We start from the raw sequence: 12714 nt of genomic DNA, 5'->3' as shown, positions 1-12714 counted from the left end.
TTTGAGGATTGAGAGCACAGTCTGGATTTACTCTTTGTGCATTAACGCAGGTCAAATGGACACAGGCTGCATTTTAAATCAGTAATGGAAGGCTGAAGCCTGCCTTAAACCAGTCAGATCAGCCTTACCCAAGACCGATTGATCCCGGGAGACTGAGCCCTGTGAGCCTAGCTTTTATATGAATGGACTCTGTGCAGCCTGAAGTTTCATTCATAAAATGGATGCTGAAGGGAAAAAAAAAAAAAAGGAAACACAACCAACCCACACACACCAAACCCTGGAATGTCCATTTATGTGGAGCTGAAGGGTGTAGTGTTCCCTCAGCTGCTGCTGTTGCCAGTTGCCTTAAAGTAATGATTAATGCTCCTTGGCCCTGCCTGCCTGAAACCCGACACCATTTATGGCCTTGGTGTGTTTCTAATGTATAGTGAATGAGAAGGCTACATTCTCAAATCAGAAACATAAACAGGAACTGGTTGGTCTGAATTCCATTCAAATATGTCACTTCAGCCGTGCAGTGTTTGTCCAACTTCGATTTTACAGGCAGGGGATGGGACGGGGGAGAAAAAGCAACACAGACATTTTTGCAGTAGGATTACCAACAAAAGGAGCAAGGAAGAGAGAAAATACTGCTGTCTTTTGTTGAATTCAAAGGGAAGCGATGTTTAAAATACATTTTACAGTTACCGAGGTTAATAAAAGCAAATACATGATTTTAAAGTATGTTCAAAAGATCACTTCCATGTGGAATTTCAATTCGGAGCTGAATGTGTGAGCCTTTGTTTTCCTGTTCTGCTGCATAGAAAGTTACACATCGCCTAGACAGGCTGTTGACATCTGGTCTCAGAAAATGCATTAGATGTTGTCATAGATCTAAAAACCAAAGTTGTGGAAAGGAAGCTGTTTGCTTAAGGTTTTGGCTTTTTTTTTTTTTTCTGTATGTGTGTAATAATTCCACTTAGACACGAGCTGGTGGGGCCAAATGTAGTTCTCCAGTAGGTTTTTGTCAAGTGAGGTGTAGGAAATTAAACTAAACAAATTTTACTCATCTGGGTGGGGGGGGTGTCTGTGTATATCTATGAGTGCACATTCTCATACATTATTTTTCTTTTCCCCTAATTGCTGGTATGAAGACTGGTGGCAGACAAAATGGTGAACAAAACCTTCCATTCTGAATGTTTTAAATGGCATAATGAATTCGGAAAATAATACTTATTTTTTAGATTGATTTTTAGAGATGATAGTGACAATTTTCACCCCTGTAACTTCAGTGTACTTACATTTTTCATACTGAACCTGCTAATGAAAATTTAATAATGACTTTCATATTGCTGGGGTTTTACTGATTTGGAAGTCTCTGTTGTAATTGCATGCTTCTGAGGGGATAGTACTTTTAAAGGTGGTTGAACCTGAGCATTTGAGTTGTGAAATATGCTTCAGCAGTCACAGCACAGGGAAATGTTGATTAGTTCTACTATTTCTACCTGCATGTCTCTCTGAATAGAGACATATGAGTTTTAATCTGAAGTGTGTTCTTCAGGTTTACAAGATCATAAGTTTCATGATGAAAAAGAAGCATTTGGTACTTTTCCCTGCAAAACAGGTCATGCATTTTTCTGTGGGATGCCTGGTGCCACCTTAGCTGCTTGTTGCAGTCTGGTTTGAAGAATTGCCGTTCTTGCATAAAAAGCCTTGTCTGTTTTTTCAGTGATTTCAGTATTGCTCTTCACCCTTTAGCTGATCAGAGCTTCTTGGTGGTGGTAAACAGCTGCTTTCCACCAGGAGGCTAAATGAGTTTCAGCGGTGGATGAAGCACTCCTTTGTAAACAGTTTGTCAGTATTCTTGGAAATCCACAAACAGAAAAGTTACTTGCAGTGTGATTGTGATGTTTTAAATTTTGAGGCCAAAAGTATTATATGTTCTAGCTTGAACATCTTCCTTTAAAAAGGCTACATTTGGCTCTGCACTTGGTAAAAATCTCTCCCACTGCACCAGCCACTTCTCCATGTTCCAGAGGAATGCTTGTATTGCTCAAGTAAGCACAAAGCTCTGCAAGTCACCAAGGGGAGGACTGGCATGCTCACAGTGTGTGGCACAGAATCAGGTTGACCTGTGTGAGTGGTACATGGGAGCTAGGTGGGTTCAAGCTGTCTAATGGGGCTTGGGCTGTTCAGTGCCTCGTAGCACAAAAGGAAAGAATCTGCATGTATTGTATTCTGTATTTCTTGCTTGTAGGAAGACAAGGGGCACTACATGTTTGAGGCTGTTTATATAAATGGACAAACTCTGCAGTTTTATTGTCATCACTTTGTTTTTGTACCTTTGTTTTTATATAAATTTTCACATGAGCTGAGGTGTTTGATGAGTTTGGGTGACTTGTTAGCAGGCTCACTGCATAAGGAAGTCACTCACCAGTGCACTGTTGCATTCACCTGAGCTACCACGTAGGTAGCAAGGCTGGGCAGGTAGCTTGACTTCTTCACCCACCCTGTTTCACATTGTGCATACCTTCTAAGCCTCAGTCTCTCAGTCCCTCTCTCTGCACGTGCACATATGTAATGCAATACCTTGGGCCTCCAAGTCTTCAGATGATGTTGATAAAGTGAACTAAAAAGTAATTCAGAGGTAGAGTGTAACGTAACAACATGTCCTTCAGTTAGGAATGCTATGTAAGGTCAGAAACTGGTTCAGGTTACCAGTTCCTGCTTTACTCTGCTTCATTCAGATACAGTCACTTCATCCCACTGCCTGCAGAAGCTTCGTCTTCCCTGTGTCTTGCCTGGCTAGGGATGTGAACTGAAATTCTGCTTGTCTCTGCAGTGTGATTGTGGGTCTGGAACTTGGTCCTTATCTCTGAAACACAACTGGAAAAGAGGATTTAAAGATTCCTTTTACGCACTTTGAATTATACAGGGCTAAGACAACCTAACCCTTTAAATTCTGATATGATAATATGAAATACTTCCTTACCAAGTGACCCCTCAAGGGCCTTATTCAATAATGAAACCTAGAACCTGTGCCTGCTAAATTCAGTAGCAGATTTTTCTTGTCCTGAGGAAGTCTGTTTGGGCTTTTTCTGCTTGGATGTATTTTCATTAAGGCGCAGCAGAGCTTACTTCCAGTATTTTTCTCTGTGACAGTCCCAGATGAGAAGGCATTTCTGCAATGTCTAGATTACACATAATTTTAAAACAACACCTACTGGGAAAAGATGTTTTCAAACCAACATGATATAAGGACATATTAATTGTTTTAAGATGACTGCTGTGTTGCTGTTAGCAAGAGAAGCAATGAAGAATGACCTCTTAGTATTTCAAATTAATAAAGAAAGATAAATAACTTTTTTATGTGTCCATGTTTTTAGTTAGGGTTGGGTTTTTTTCTTTTCTTAAAGAGACTCTGCTGTTCTTGAGATAATGTAACTTTAAAATGTGAATTACTTCATTAAAAGCCTGAAGTAAGCTTCTTTTGTGTCCTTAATCCAGGCACATGTTTTTTCAAAGACTAAAAATTGCTAAAAGGTGATAGAATCAGTCACCTCAAACACTTGAATCCTGCCCTGGATGTATTTTATGCCTACTGCTATCTCATTTGTTGTCTTAAAACAATGCTTTAAGGAGAAGAAAACATATAATTGCTCTGTAATTTCTGCACTAAAATGTTTTCTTTTGAAGTAGCTCCGCTTAGCTTGTAAAAATACTTCTGGGTCTTAGTCAAGCATTTAGTACAATTTAAAACTGCAATGCTAAATTTCATTGGTTGGACTTTTTATTAGATAAGGTAGAAATGAAAGCAGCAGGCAATTTAATTAGCAGTAATTTTTCTGGGCAAGTCATTACTTTGATGAACTTCAGAGCAATGTTTATGGCTCCTAATTAACCATGTTAGTCATTTGATTGAATAATCACTTTGGAAATGTTTCTACAATTTGATTAGAGTCTGACCCACTCTGATAGTCATAAATTAACTGATAGCACTTTAGGATAACAAGGCTGTAGTTACTTTACGAGAAATAAACTCTTCCTTGCTGTATTTTTCGGTCCTCTGTGGGCTGTTTAAGCACAAGCTAACCAGAAGATTAAGTAATGTTGGTACAAACAATGCTTGCCTTAAAAAGACTCCAGATGTTAATTATAATTGACTTAGAAGCATGGGAGATGAAACTCCAAATTGGCTAAGAACATAACTTCGTGGACGTGTGCATAATTCTTTATTCCGGGTACTCTGCTGTCTCACTTTGCAAGAGTGGAGTTCATGAGTCAAAAAGGGTTTGCTGCCAATATTAGTGATTTTTTTACCTAAAATAGAAAATAGCATCTGTTTCAGTTCTATGACTTCCTCTTTTTTTTTTACGTAGATTTTTCCATTCTCCTTAACATTCAATCTACTTGTTAACATGAGTGATTCCTTGCAGGTGAACCGCTACTTAATAGCCTTGACTTCTAGTCTACAGAGCTATACTTGACTCGCATGATCACTGAATCACTTATTCCTGTGGTTGCTCAGAATAGCTGCCTGAGACATTAGAGATTCTCGGGGCCTGAGGAGGCAGGCACTGGGCGTTTCATCGAGAGAGGAGGTAATGAAGAGTTCAGCACAGATGTGGAAGAGAGACCGTGGAGTGTTGGAGGAAACTTATTATTACTGCCCCGTGTTTCACTTGTTCTGTGAAGTCAGTGTAAAACCTCATTTTCTTATCTTGCCAGATCTTTGATACTCATCACCAGTCAGTGAACAGTGAAATTTGGAATCACAGTCTGAAAGAGTCTGTAGGCAGTGTTGGAAAAATAGCGTCTGCTCTTTTGACCTCTGTTTGCATCTCTTTAAGAGTTACAAGTTACTGGTAACAGATTGCATAGCTTAGGGTAGGAGTTTATCACAAGATCAAATAGACTTTGTTAAGCAGGACTTTTGATATCCAAGAAGTGGTTTAGACATAGTCTGGAAGAGCAAACATTTATGGCATATTTCTGTTTGCAAGTCCCTGTGCACAGGATGTTGCTACTTGGGTACAGTGCAAGACATGGGTTAAAAATGAAAAGACATTGAAAGTACACAATTTTCATTAGTTCTGTTTGTTTTTTCTAATTGTCCTTGCAGATTCGAGTAAAAGTGGGGAATGGCAAATAAATGTCTGTGTTACTCAGAATGTGCACAGTAATTATTTTTGGGGTGTGTGTGCTTTTTTTTTGTTTAATCTGAATTCCTAGGTTAAATGCTTAGCAATAGCAGAAAATTTCATTAACCCTTTAAATTCTTAAACATATTCTAAAAATCAATATCCTACTCAAAAGTCCCTCTGACATTCCTTGCCTTAGTGTAGAGTTTGTAAGTCTCCAGTGACAGACAGCATTTTCTGTGTAATTGGTTAAAAATGTTAGGTCACATTAGTTACACAGAAACACAAGTACAGGGTTTAAAATATTAGTAGTATTCTGTGGATTTTTTGGTCTGTGAATGGTTTAAAATGTAATTGTCATGGGAGTCAGCTTTTAGCTACATTGATTACAGTAAAGGTTCAAGTGCCAAAATTAAATGGGATCTGTGATCCTCACATTATGATTTCCTCCTCTGCCATGCCTTGTGCGTGCTGCTCTGAAATGCTGTGTGTTGACAGGTTTCCCCTTGCTGTAACTTGCATCCTTTTTGTTGCTCTTCTGCCTGCAGCCTGTCTCATTGATAACCTGCACACTTTTAATTACAGACAGTCTTTTGATTAGTATTGTCGTCTTCTTTCAGAAGTGCCTAGCTGCCATTCCATTTACATGAGGCAAGAAGGCTTCCTGGCTCACCCAAACAGAACAGAAGTTAAGTTTTCTATTATGTATTGCTTTTTATGAGAGAAATGTAAAAAATTAAAAAGCCTGGAGGGATTTGGGGTTCATTGGTTTAATTCTGCTGCTGGGAAGACTCGCATCATCTTTCTTTCCCTTCCCAGTTTTGAGTTTCTGGTGAACTGATATTTTTTTGTTGTTTCTTTTAGTGCCACAGGTTGATCAGGGTAGAAGCAATTTTTTTATGAATTTACTCATTCTGCTTTTCAAGGCTTCTAGCAGTTGAAAGGAACAGACACTTCAAAATTTCTCCATTTCACCCATTCTGGTCAAGTGTTATTTTCCAGGCTAGTGGTGTGACAGGCTCAGTTAACTGTTAAGTAATCCATTTTATACTTCAAATTCAGTGACAGTTTTTGGCTTTTCCTTCTGTTAGGATTTTTGCAGTGTTTTGGTGCTGCTTAGGCCCAAGTTGTACAGCCGTGTGATACACATCAAAACTCTCAGTGACTACAGTAAGGCAGAGCTGAGATCATTGTCAGAATTAATAATTCTGAGTTAAAAGCACTTTATATATATTAAAAATCAGAAGGCCAACGGAAGTAATTAAAAATAACTATTGAAAGAGAAGTGGTACCCTCCACTCCCCTGCTTTGGTGTATCTTTATGCCAATACAGGATTTTTTGTTTGCTTGTTTAAGGTTTGTTTGTTTTTCTTCCATGGGGCAAATTTCACAAACATGAGGGGAATTGGTTTTCAGATTGATGAGAATTCAGGCAGATGTATGAATCAGAGTTCTCTAGTAAGATTTCATTCACAACTAGAAAGATAACAGAACTGGCTAAAAGCCCAACTGCTTCTGGGGTGGAATAAAGGCAGAAATAAAAATACAAATAGTGTTTAACAAGGAGGGTGAAACAGGGGATGGAAATTTCTAACAGTCTTGGTGTATGAAATTACATGAAGTGTATAAAAGCTTGATAAGGGAGGTGAAAGACATCAGGGAAAGATCCACAAACTGCAGGTCTAAGGTCAACAGATTTGAGTTTTAATCACAGTACAGATTGTTATTCCCCTATCTTAGCCATGTTATGCACTCATAGGTGGTGGTAAAAATGTTATGAATGACGTAGAAAAAGCAGTGATGTTTGATAAATATTTGTGTTTTGTATTTGGAGATCAGTGAACATGATTTTATGGAATAAAGGTCATGTCAGATCTGATTCTACTCTTTGCTGGGATTAAACATTTGATTGATAAAGATACTTGTATTGTATACTTAGACTTTTTATGGCATTCAGTTTGCCACTGCATTACATTCTGATTAAGAAGTTAGCACAAAACGGTATCAATAAAGTACACATTAAATACATTAAGACCTGGCCAAATGACAGATCTAAAAGTGGCTGTCACTGGGCAGTCATCTCTGAATGGATTATTATAGTTCTGTAGGAATTGATATCAGGAGTGTTGCTATTCAACATTTTCAGTAAAGATAGGGAACAAAGTTAATAGATAACTTTATGGCACAGAGATAGGCAGAGTGGTAAATAACGGGCAGGACAGGGCAGTCACACAAAGCGGTCTGAATTGTTCGGTAATCTGGGCACATTAAACAAGATGGTTTTTTAATATGCTTGAATATAGACCAGGCCTATGGAACCAGGAAACAGTATACTGGAAAAAATGATTTTGAGATGGGCCTCCTCCTCCTAGGCTTCACAGTGGGAAACCAGCCCAACCAAACATTGCAACCATATGGCAGAAAAGCTTTCTGTAATATTTGCACAGCCAAAAGGAGGGTCATAGGGTGGCAGGACAGGAGGAGATGTTTTGTCTTGCTAAGTAGCACTGAAGAGGCTGAAAACTTGCATGCAGTACCGTTCTGGTTAACCAAAGCATTGGTTAAATTGATTAAAAAAAAAACCAAAATAATACTGAAAAGTGAGAGTGTGTACTGAAGAGAGTGCTAGAAAGAATGCAGGGTTGCAGAGTGTTTTTTAACAACGTTAAATTTTACAGACTAATCTTAATTGGAATAAACATCAAGACAGGGTGTGACTTCTGTGAGTGTGAGGAGAAAATACCAAGTAGGACTTTTTTACTCTTGCAAGGAGAAGACCCACAGGAACTAATGGTTAAAAGTCAAAGCCATGCTAGTTCAAACAGGAAACAAAACAAACATTTTGGAATAAATCATAGAGAAAAATGGGTGCTTTTTCATTTTTACAGGTGGAGATTAACAGTCTTTTGGGAATGTGCACATTAATTAAACACCCCTGTACTGTGGCCAAAATGTTGCGATTGGGCTGTGTGTAAAGGATGTGGGATATTAATCTGATTCCTCTATGACTTAGTGTTCCCTCTGGCATTAAGCCTGTGATTTCTTTCTCCATGCATCTTTTATATAAACACCTCTCTTTCTTTAACTTACAGGCTGTATGTATGAAAAAGGACCTAGGCAGTTTTATGATGACACTTGCGTTGTTCCAGAGAAATTTGATGGTATGTATGACACATCTCTCTCTCTTTTTCTTGCGTGGGGAGATGAAAAAGGAAGAGATGAGGGACTTTTCTCTGTTGCTGATCAAAAAACCTAGGTAACATTCCAGTTTAGGATTCCTTAACACACCATTTGCAGTGCACCCAACCAAAGCTGACCTTTGTCTCTGGAAACCAAAGTCTTCTCTTCAATAGGATGTTGTTCGACTTTTGCCAGCGAAAGATGCTCTATCCAGAGTTGTGGCAGAGGAGCTCAGTTCCTGCACTGTTGTGAAGTAATAGCAGGATTTCCATTGCACTGATGATCACATACCACTTGTTGTTTGAGATTTAATGAAAGCTGTTCTTACAATTAACAAAACATCACAGAAAGAAGCAGCTTTGGTTTTACTGAGGATTAAGCCTCTCACTGTCTGTGAAGTGATGAATAGTGGGGAGTGAGTGTATCGGGCATTTTTGTGTTTGTGTCAGTGTATTTGCACTAGCTTAAACATTGTACTAGTGTTTTATTTTTCAGTGGGATTGATAACAAATCGATGATCTTTTCACAATACTACCTGTTACAACAGATTTTTTTTTTCAAGAGGGATTCTTAGGCCAATTAAAATAAATGGCCCAAATTATCCTCAGTTACTCTGATGTAAAATCAGTTTCCTGGTGTAACTCAGTGGATTTCAGAAATATTTCATTATAGACAAAGTAGAAGGACTCAGTATTTCTTGCCAGTGACTCTGTTAGTCTGCAACTTTGGGGAGTAATTTGGAGACCAATTACTTAAATTTGATAGATTGGCTTCTTTTTGTTAGTATATGTCTGTCCAGCTTTATTTATTTTAGCAGGAAATATTAGATACTTTCTGATAAACTTTAGCTCTGACCATAGCTAAAAGTAGAGCTGGAAAACTCTTAGGGTTTTTGTCCTGCTTTATTTTGGTTTTTTTTTTCCCTGAGAATCATTTATATGGATTAAAAAACTGCTGTGTGTCTAGCAGCATTTGTTGTGTTTGCTGAAGAATGAAAGACTCCAAAATGAAAGTAAGCTGAAGAATTACACATTCCTCAAACAGAGATACCATGTGCATTTCAGGGTAAAGGAATAGCAAGAAATAAATAAAGGATTTTAAATAACGCTGTACCTAACTGAAGGTTGCTCAATCTGGTATTATGTTGTCACTGGATTGACACATTCACTGAAAGGGTGTTTTATTGAATGTCTACTTTATACTCTGGCTTGGGGATGTATGTTGGTTTTGTTTTAGTTTTTAGTTTTCGTTTTTAAAGCACATCATGTCAGCTTTTTTCCTCCCCCAGAAATGATTGTGGGCCCGATCTTTTTTCAGTACCAGTGGAAAATTCATATTTACATTTATGGGAATGGGATCAGATTTTGTAATGCAAGAAGTTAAAACTCTCCAGGAGTAGCATTTGTCTATGTCTTGAAAATCCTTTTTGTTTGTTTGAGTTTTGTACAGGGAAGGGAATGAAAATGGAAAAGCAATAAAAATAAAGTAAAAGAAAGAAATTAATGTTTGGAAATATCTGAGTGCTTGCAAAGTAAGTAGTCTGCTGCTAGCTTCTATGACTGTCCATTGAGAGAACACCTTGTACTCTAGAAGACAGATGTTGTGTTACAAATAGCTGTGTTTATACTAGTAGCAAGAGGACTTTTGAGGAAAAAATAGCAGATGTATCATCATGTTTTGGCCAGTAAAGCAAAAGTGGAATAAGCTCAGGAGTAGTCTTGGTGTTTCAGAAGCAGATTCTCAGCTGCTTGGTTTGAAATCAAAGATCAGCACAGGCAAAGAATCTGATCCTCTGTAATACAGCACCTGCTATTTGTGCATCGCTCAGCTATCGTTAAAAAAATTCTGTCCTTGAAGAAGAAGGCCTTTCAGGACTGGAACTTGAGCCTCACATAAACCACAAAGCTTAGTGTTGATTTATTAGTTTTCCACAGCTATCTTTCCTGATTACAAAAGGAAGTGCTCAATTTTTAATATTATTATTCTTTCTTTCACTACACGAAGCTGTTCCTTAATGGCCATCAGAGCGTTCTAATGTTGTGGTCAAATGTGAAGTCTTGGCATTCCGTATTAAACAGGTCACGCTGCTTACTGGGGGAGTGTTGCTCTTCTGATAGCTGAAATGAGGAGGTTTACCAGCATATCATGAATTGCTGTCAAAGAGTGTAGAAAAAAAGTACACTCTGCTTCAGCATCAGACCTTTCAGCTGTTTTTTGTTTGCATGAGTTGTTTAGTATGAATATGATTCAGAAACAGCAGAGACATGATATGGATGTAGAAGGATGGTTTTTCATTGGCAGTTTGTGGAACAGCTAGCAGAATATGATTGTTTTTTAAAAGCTTCCTCTGAGCTTGAAATTTTAGAAAAATTAACTTGCTGCTTTTCAGGACTAATAGTAATCTAATATGTAGATATGAGTAAAAGTAACGTGTGCTTATATGCAAGTCCAGTATGCCACAGAGGAACTTGCATATCTGCAGGATTTGCATACCTACACATAAAGCACATTCTGTTTAAGTCCAAGTCAAATAGTTCGTCAGATTTTCCTTAGAAGCGTTTGCATGCAAAAGAAGTTTCTCTCAATAGGGTTTTGCAGCTTTATGAGGCATACATTACATTTCCAAAACTGGGGCTTGCGCAAAGTGTAGTACACAAATTCAGTTCTTAAGACATCAGAGTTGATTACAAAAATAGTTCGTGCTCTTGCAGATAGAGGATGTTGCAAAATGGTTTGCAGGCAAGACTTGCATGTATCTGAAATAAATAGGGGTAGGCTTAGGGAGACTTCCATAAAATCATGACTGAATTTAGGTACTTTTTGGTATTAATATGTTATTTTAAGTGTTTAACAGCAGGTAGGGGAATGTTGCATTTGTGGCTGTCTGGGTAATAAGAATCCTTTCCCTCTGTTTTATTAACCCCAGTGATTGTTTTGCTGGTTTATCTGATGAGCAGAGTGCTGATGCATTTTGCACATTGCTCATGGAACGTTGTTGCTATTCTGTATAGGTGATGTCAAACAGGAGCCAGGCATGTACCGTGAGGGACCTACATATCAACGGCGAGGCTCGCTTCAGCTGTGGCAGTTCTTGGTAGCTCTTCTTGATGACCCATCAAACTCTCACTTCATAGCATGGACTGGCCGAGGCATGGAATTCAAGCTGATTGAGCCGGAGGAGGTAGGTTAGCTAGGCAGCATGCCCTGACATCCACTACCTGATCCTGCAAAAGTAATAGTGCTCCTTCAGACTTAGGCCTTGTTTTTCTTCGATATTTTGCTTCGGTAGCACTCTGAAAGGGTGATGATGGAAAGGACTGACAAGGGAAGTATTTCAGTTAGGACAGAGTTGTGGTTAAGCATAAACTTGTTTCATGGTCCCACAAAATAATGAAAATACTGCAAGTGCTGGAGTTACAAAATACTCAGCATAAATTGTGGGGCCTGGATTTATCAGAACCGCATCATCAATAGCCATATTGCAAAATCCTTTGACAACTTGTCCCTGAATAGTCTTTCAACTCCAAATATTTTTCAGTGTGAAATTGTGGGAATGTGGAACTTTTAGGAGATTAAGATTGTCAGGCAGTAAAATCTTGTCAAAATTATATAAACTGTCCTCTTTTTAGTCTTCTTCAGTCTTTCTGCTTATCTGTATCCTTAGGTTGTTTAGTGCATGCTTAGTTCCTAGGCTTGCAAACAGTTATGCCCGTGCACAGCTCTCCTGAACCATGAAGGACTCACTAAAATTACTTGTATTCATGAACATTTGCTGAAGCATGAGTTACTTCACTTGTGTGATGAACAGAAATAAATTGTGCATTTTATTACGTAAGCTTTTTTGGACTAGGTAACATTACATTATCCTGTGATCTAAACAGCCATGGAAACTGTTGGAAAAGTGTGTGTGTGTGAATTTTATTGTAATACTGATTTGGATAATCTGATCCGGGTTGTCAAAAAGTAGTATCATTCCGGTTTAGTTCTTTGTACCTTGGGCAGGTTTGGGTAATAGAGGAGACTGCAGCAAATTGTCTTTCAGGATCCTCTCTGAGCTAGAACTGAGTAGGAATGTTAGGGGCTGAGTAGGAATGTAAGGCTACTTGTGTGTTCTACCAGCTGTTTCTGCTGTTTGCCATCCATTTGCTGGCATAAGCAGTCTGAAAGCTTTCTTGCATTTAAGTTACATCATGTGCCAACAGCCCTAAGGGGCTGGGAATGGCGACAGGACTGATGGCCATTTCCTTCTAGCAGAGAGAGGGGAGGTTTCTGGAAGTACCTGTGTGCTGGCTCTCATTTGTTTGCGCATCCGCCTTGCTAGTGATAGTCACTGCGGCAGATCCTGGCATTGTGCATCTGAGGATTTAACCACAGAACAGTCTTAGTTGATTTCCTACCAAAATGTTGCTGGCAA

At 38.6% G+C, this 12714-nt stretch overlaps 1 protein-coding gene across 3 annotated transcripts in view; it reads left to right on the top strand.

The window, feature by feature from the left end:
- ETV1 (ETS variant transcription factor 1) overlaps window positions 1-12714 on the top strand; it is a 65351-nt gene that overhangs the window by 44712 nt on the left and 7925 nt on the right. Inside the window, exons 9-11 of one of the 3 annotated variants that reach the window (XM_034067121.1) lie at window positions 5744-5809; window positions 8213-8281; window positions 11312-11481. In XM_034067121.1, the coding sequence (XP_033923012.1) occupies window positions 5744-5809; window positions 8213-8281; window positions 11312-11481 (305 nt within the window). Of the gene's footprint in view, window positions 1-5740; window positions 5810-8212; window positions 8282-11311; window positions 11482-12714 lie in introns of all 3 variants that reach the window. The other 2 variants (XM_034067118.1, XM_034067125.1) reach the window with 2 other exon arrangements.

Source organism: Melopsittacus undulatus, chromosome 1 (assembly GCF_012275295.1).
Source record: "Melopsittacus undulatus isolate bMelUnd1 chromosome 1, bMelUnd1.mat.Z, whole genome shotgun sequence".
Classification (NCBI taxonomy): Eukaryota; Metazoa; Chordata; class Aves; order Psittaciformes; family Psittaculidae; genus Melopsittacus; species Melopsittacus undulatus.
This window is presented reverse-complemented; position numbering and strand designations above follow the sequence as displayed.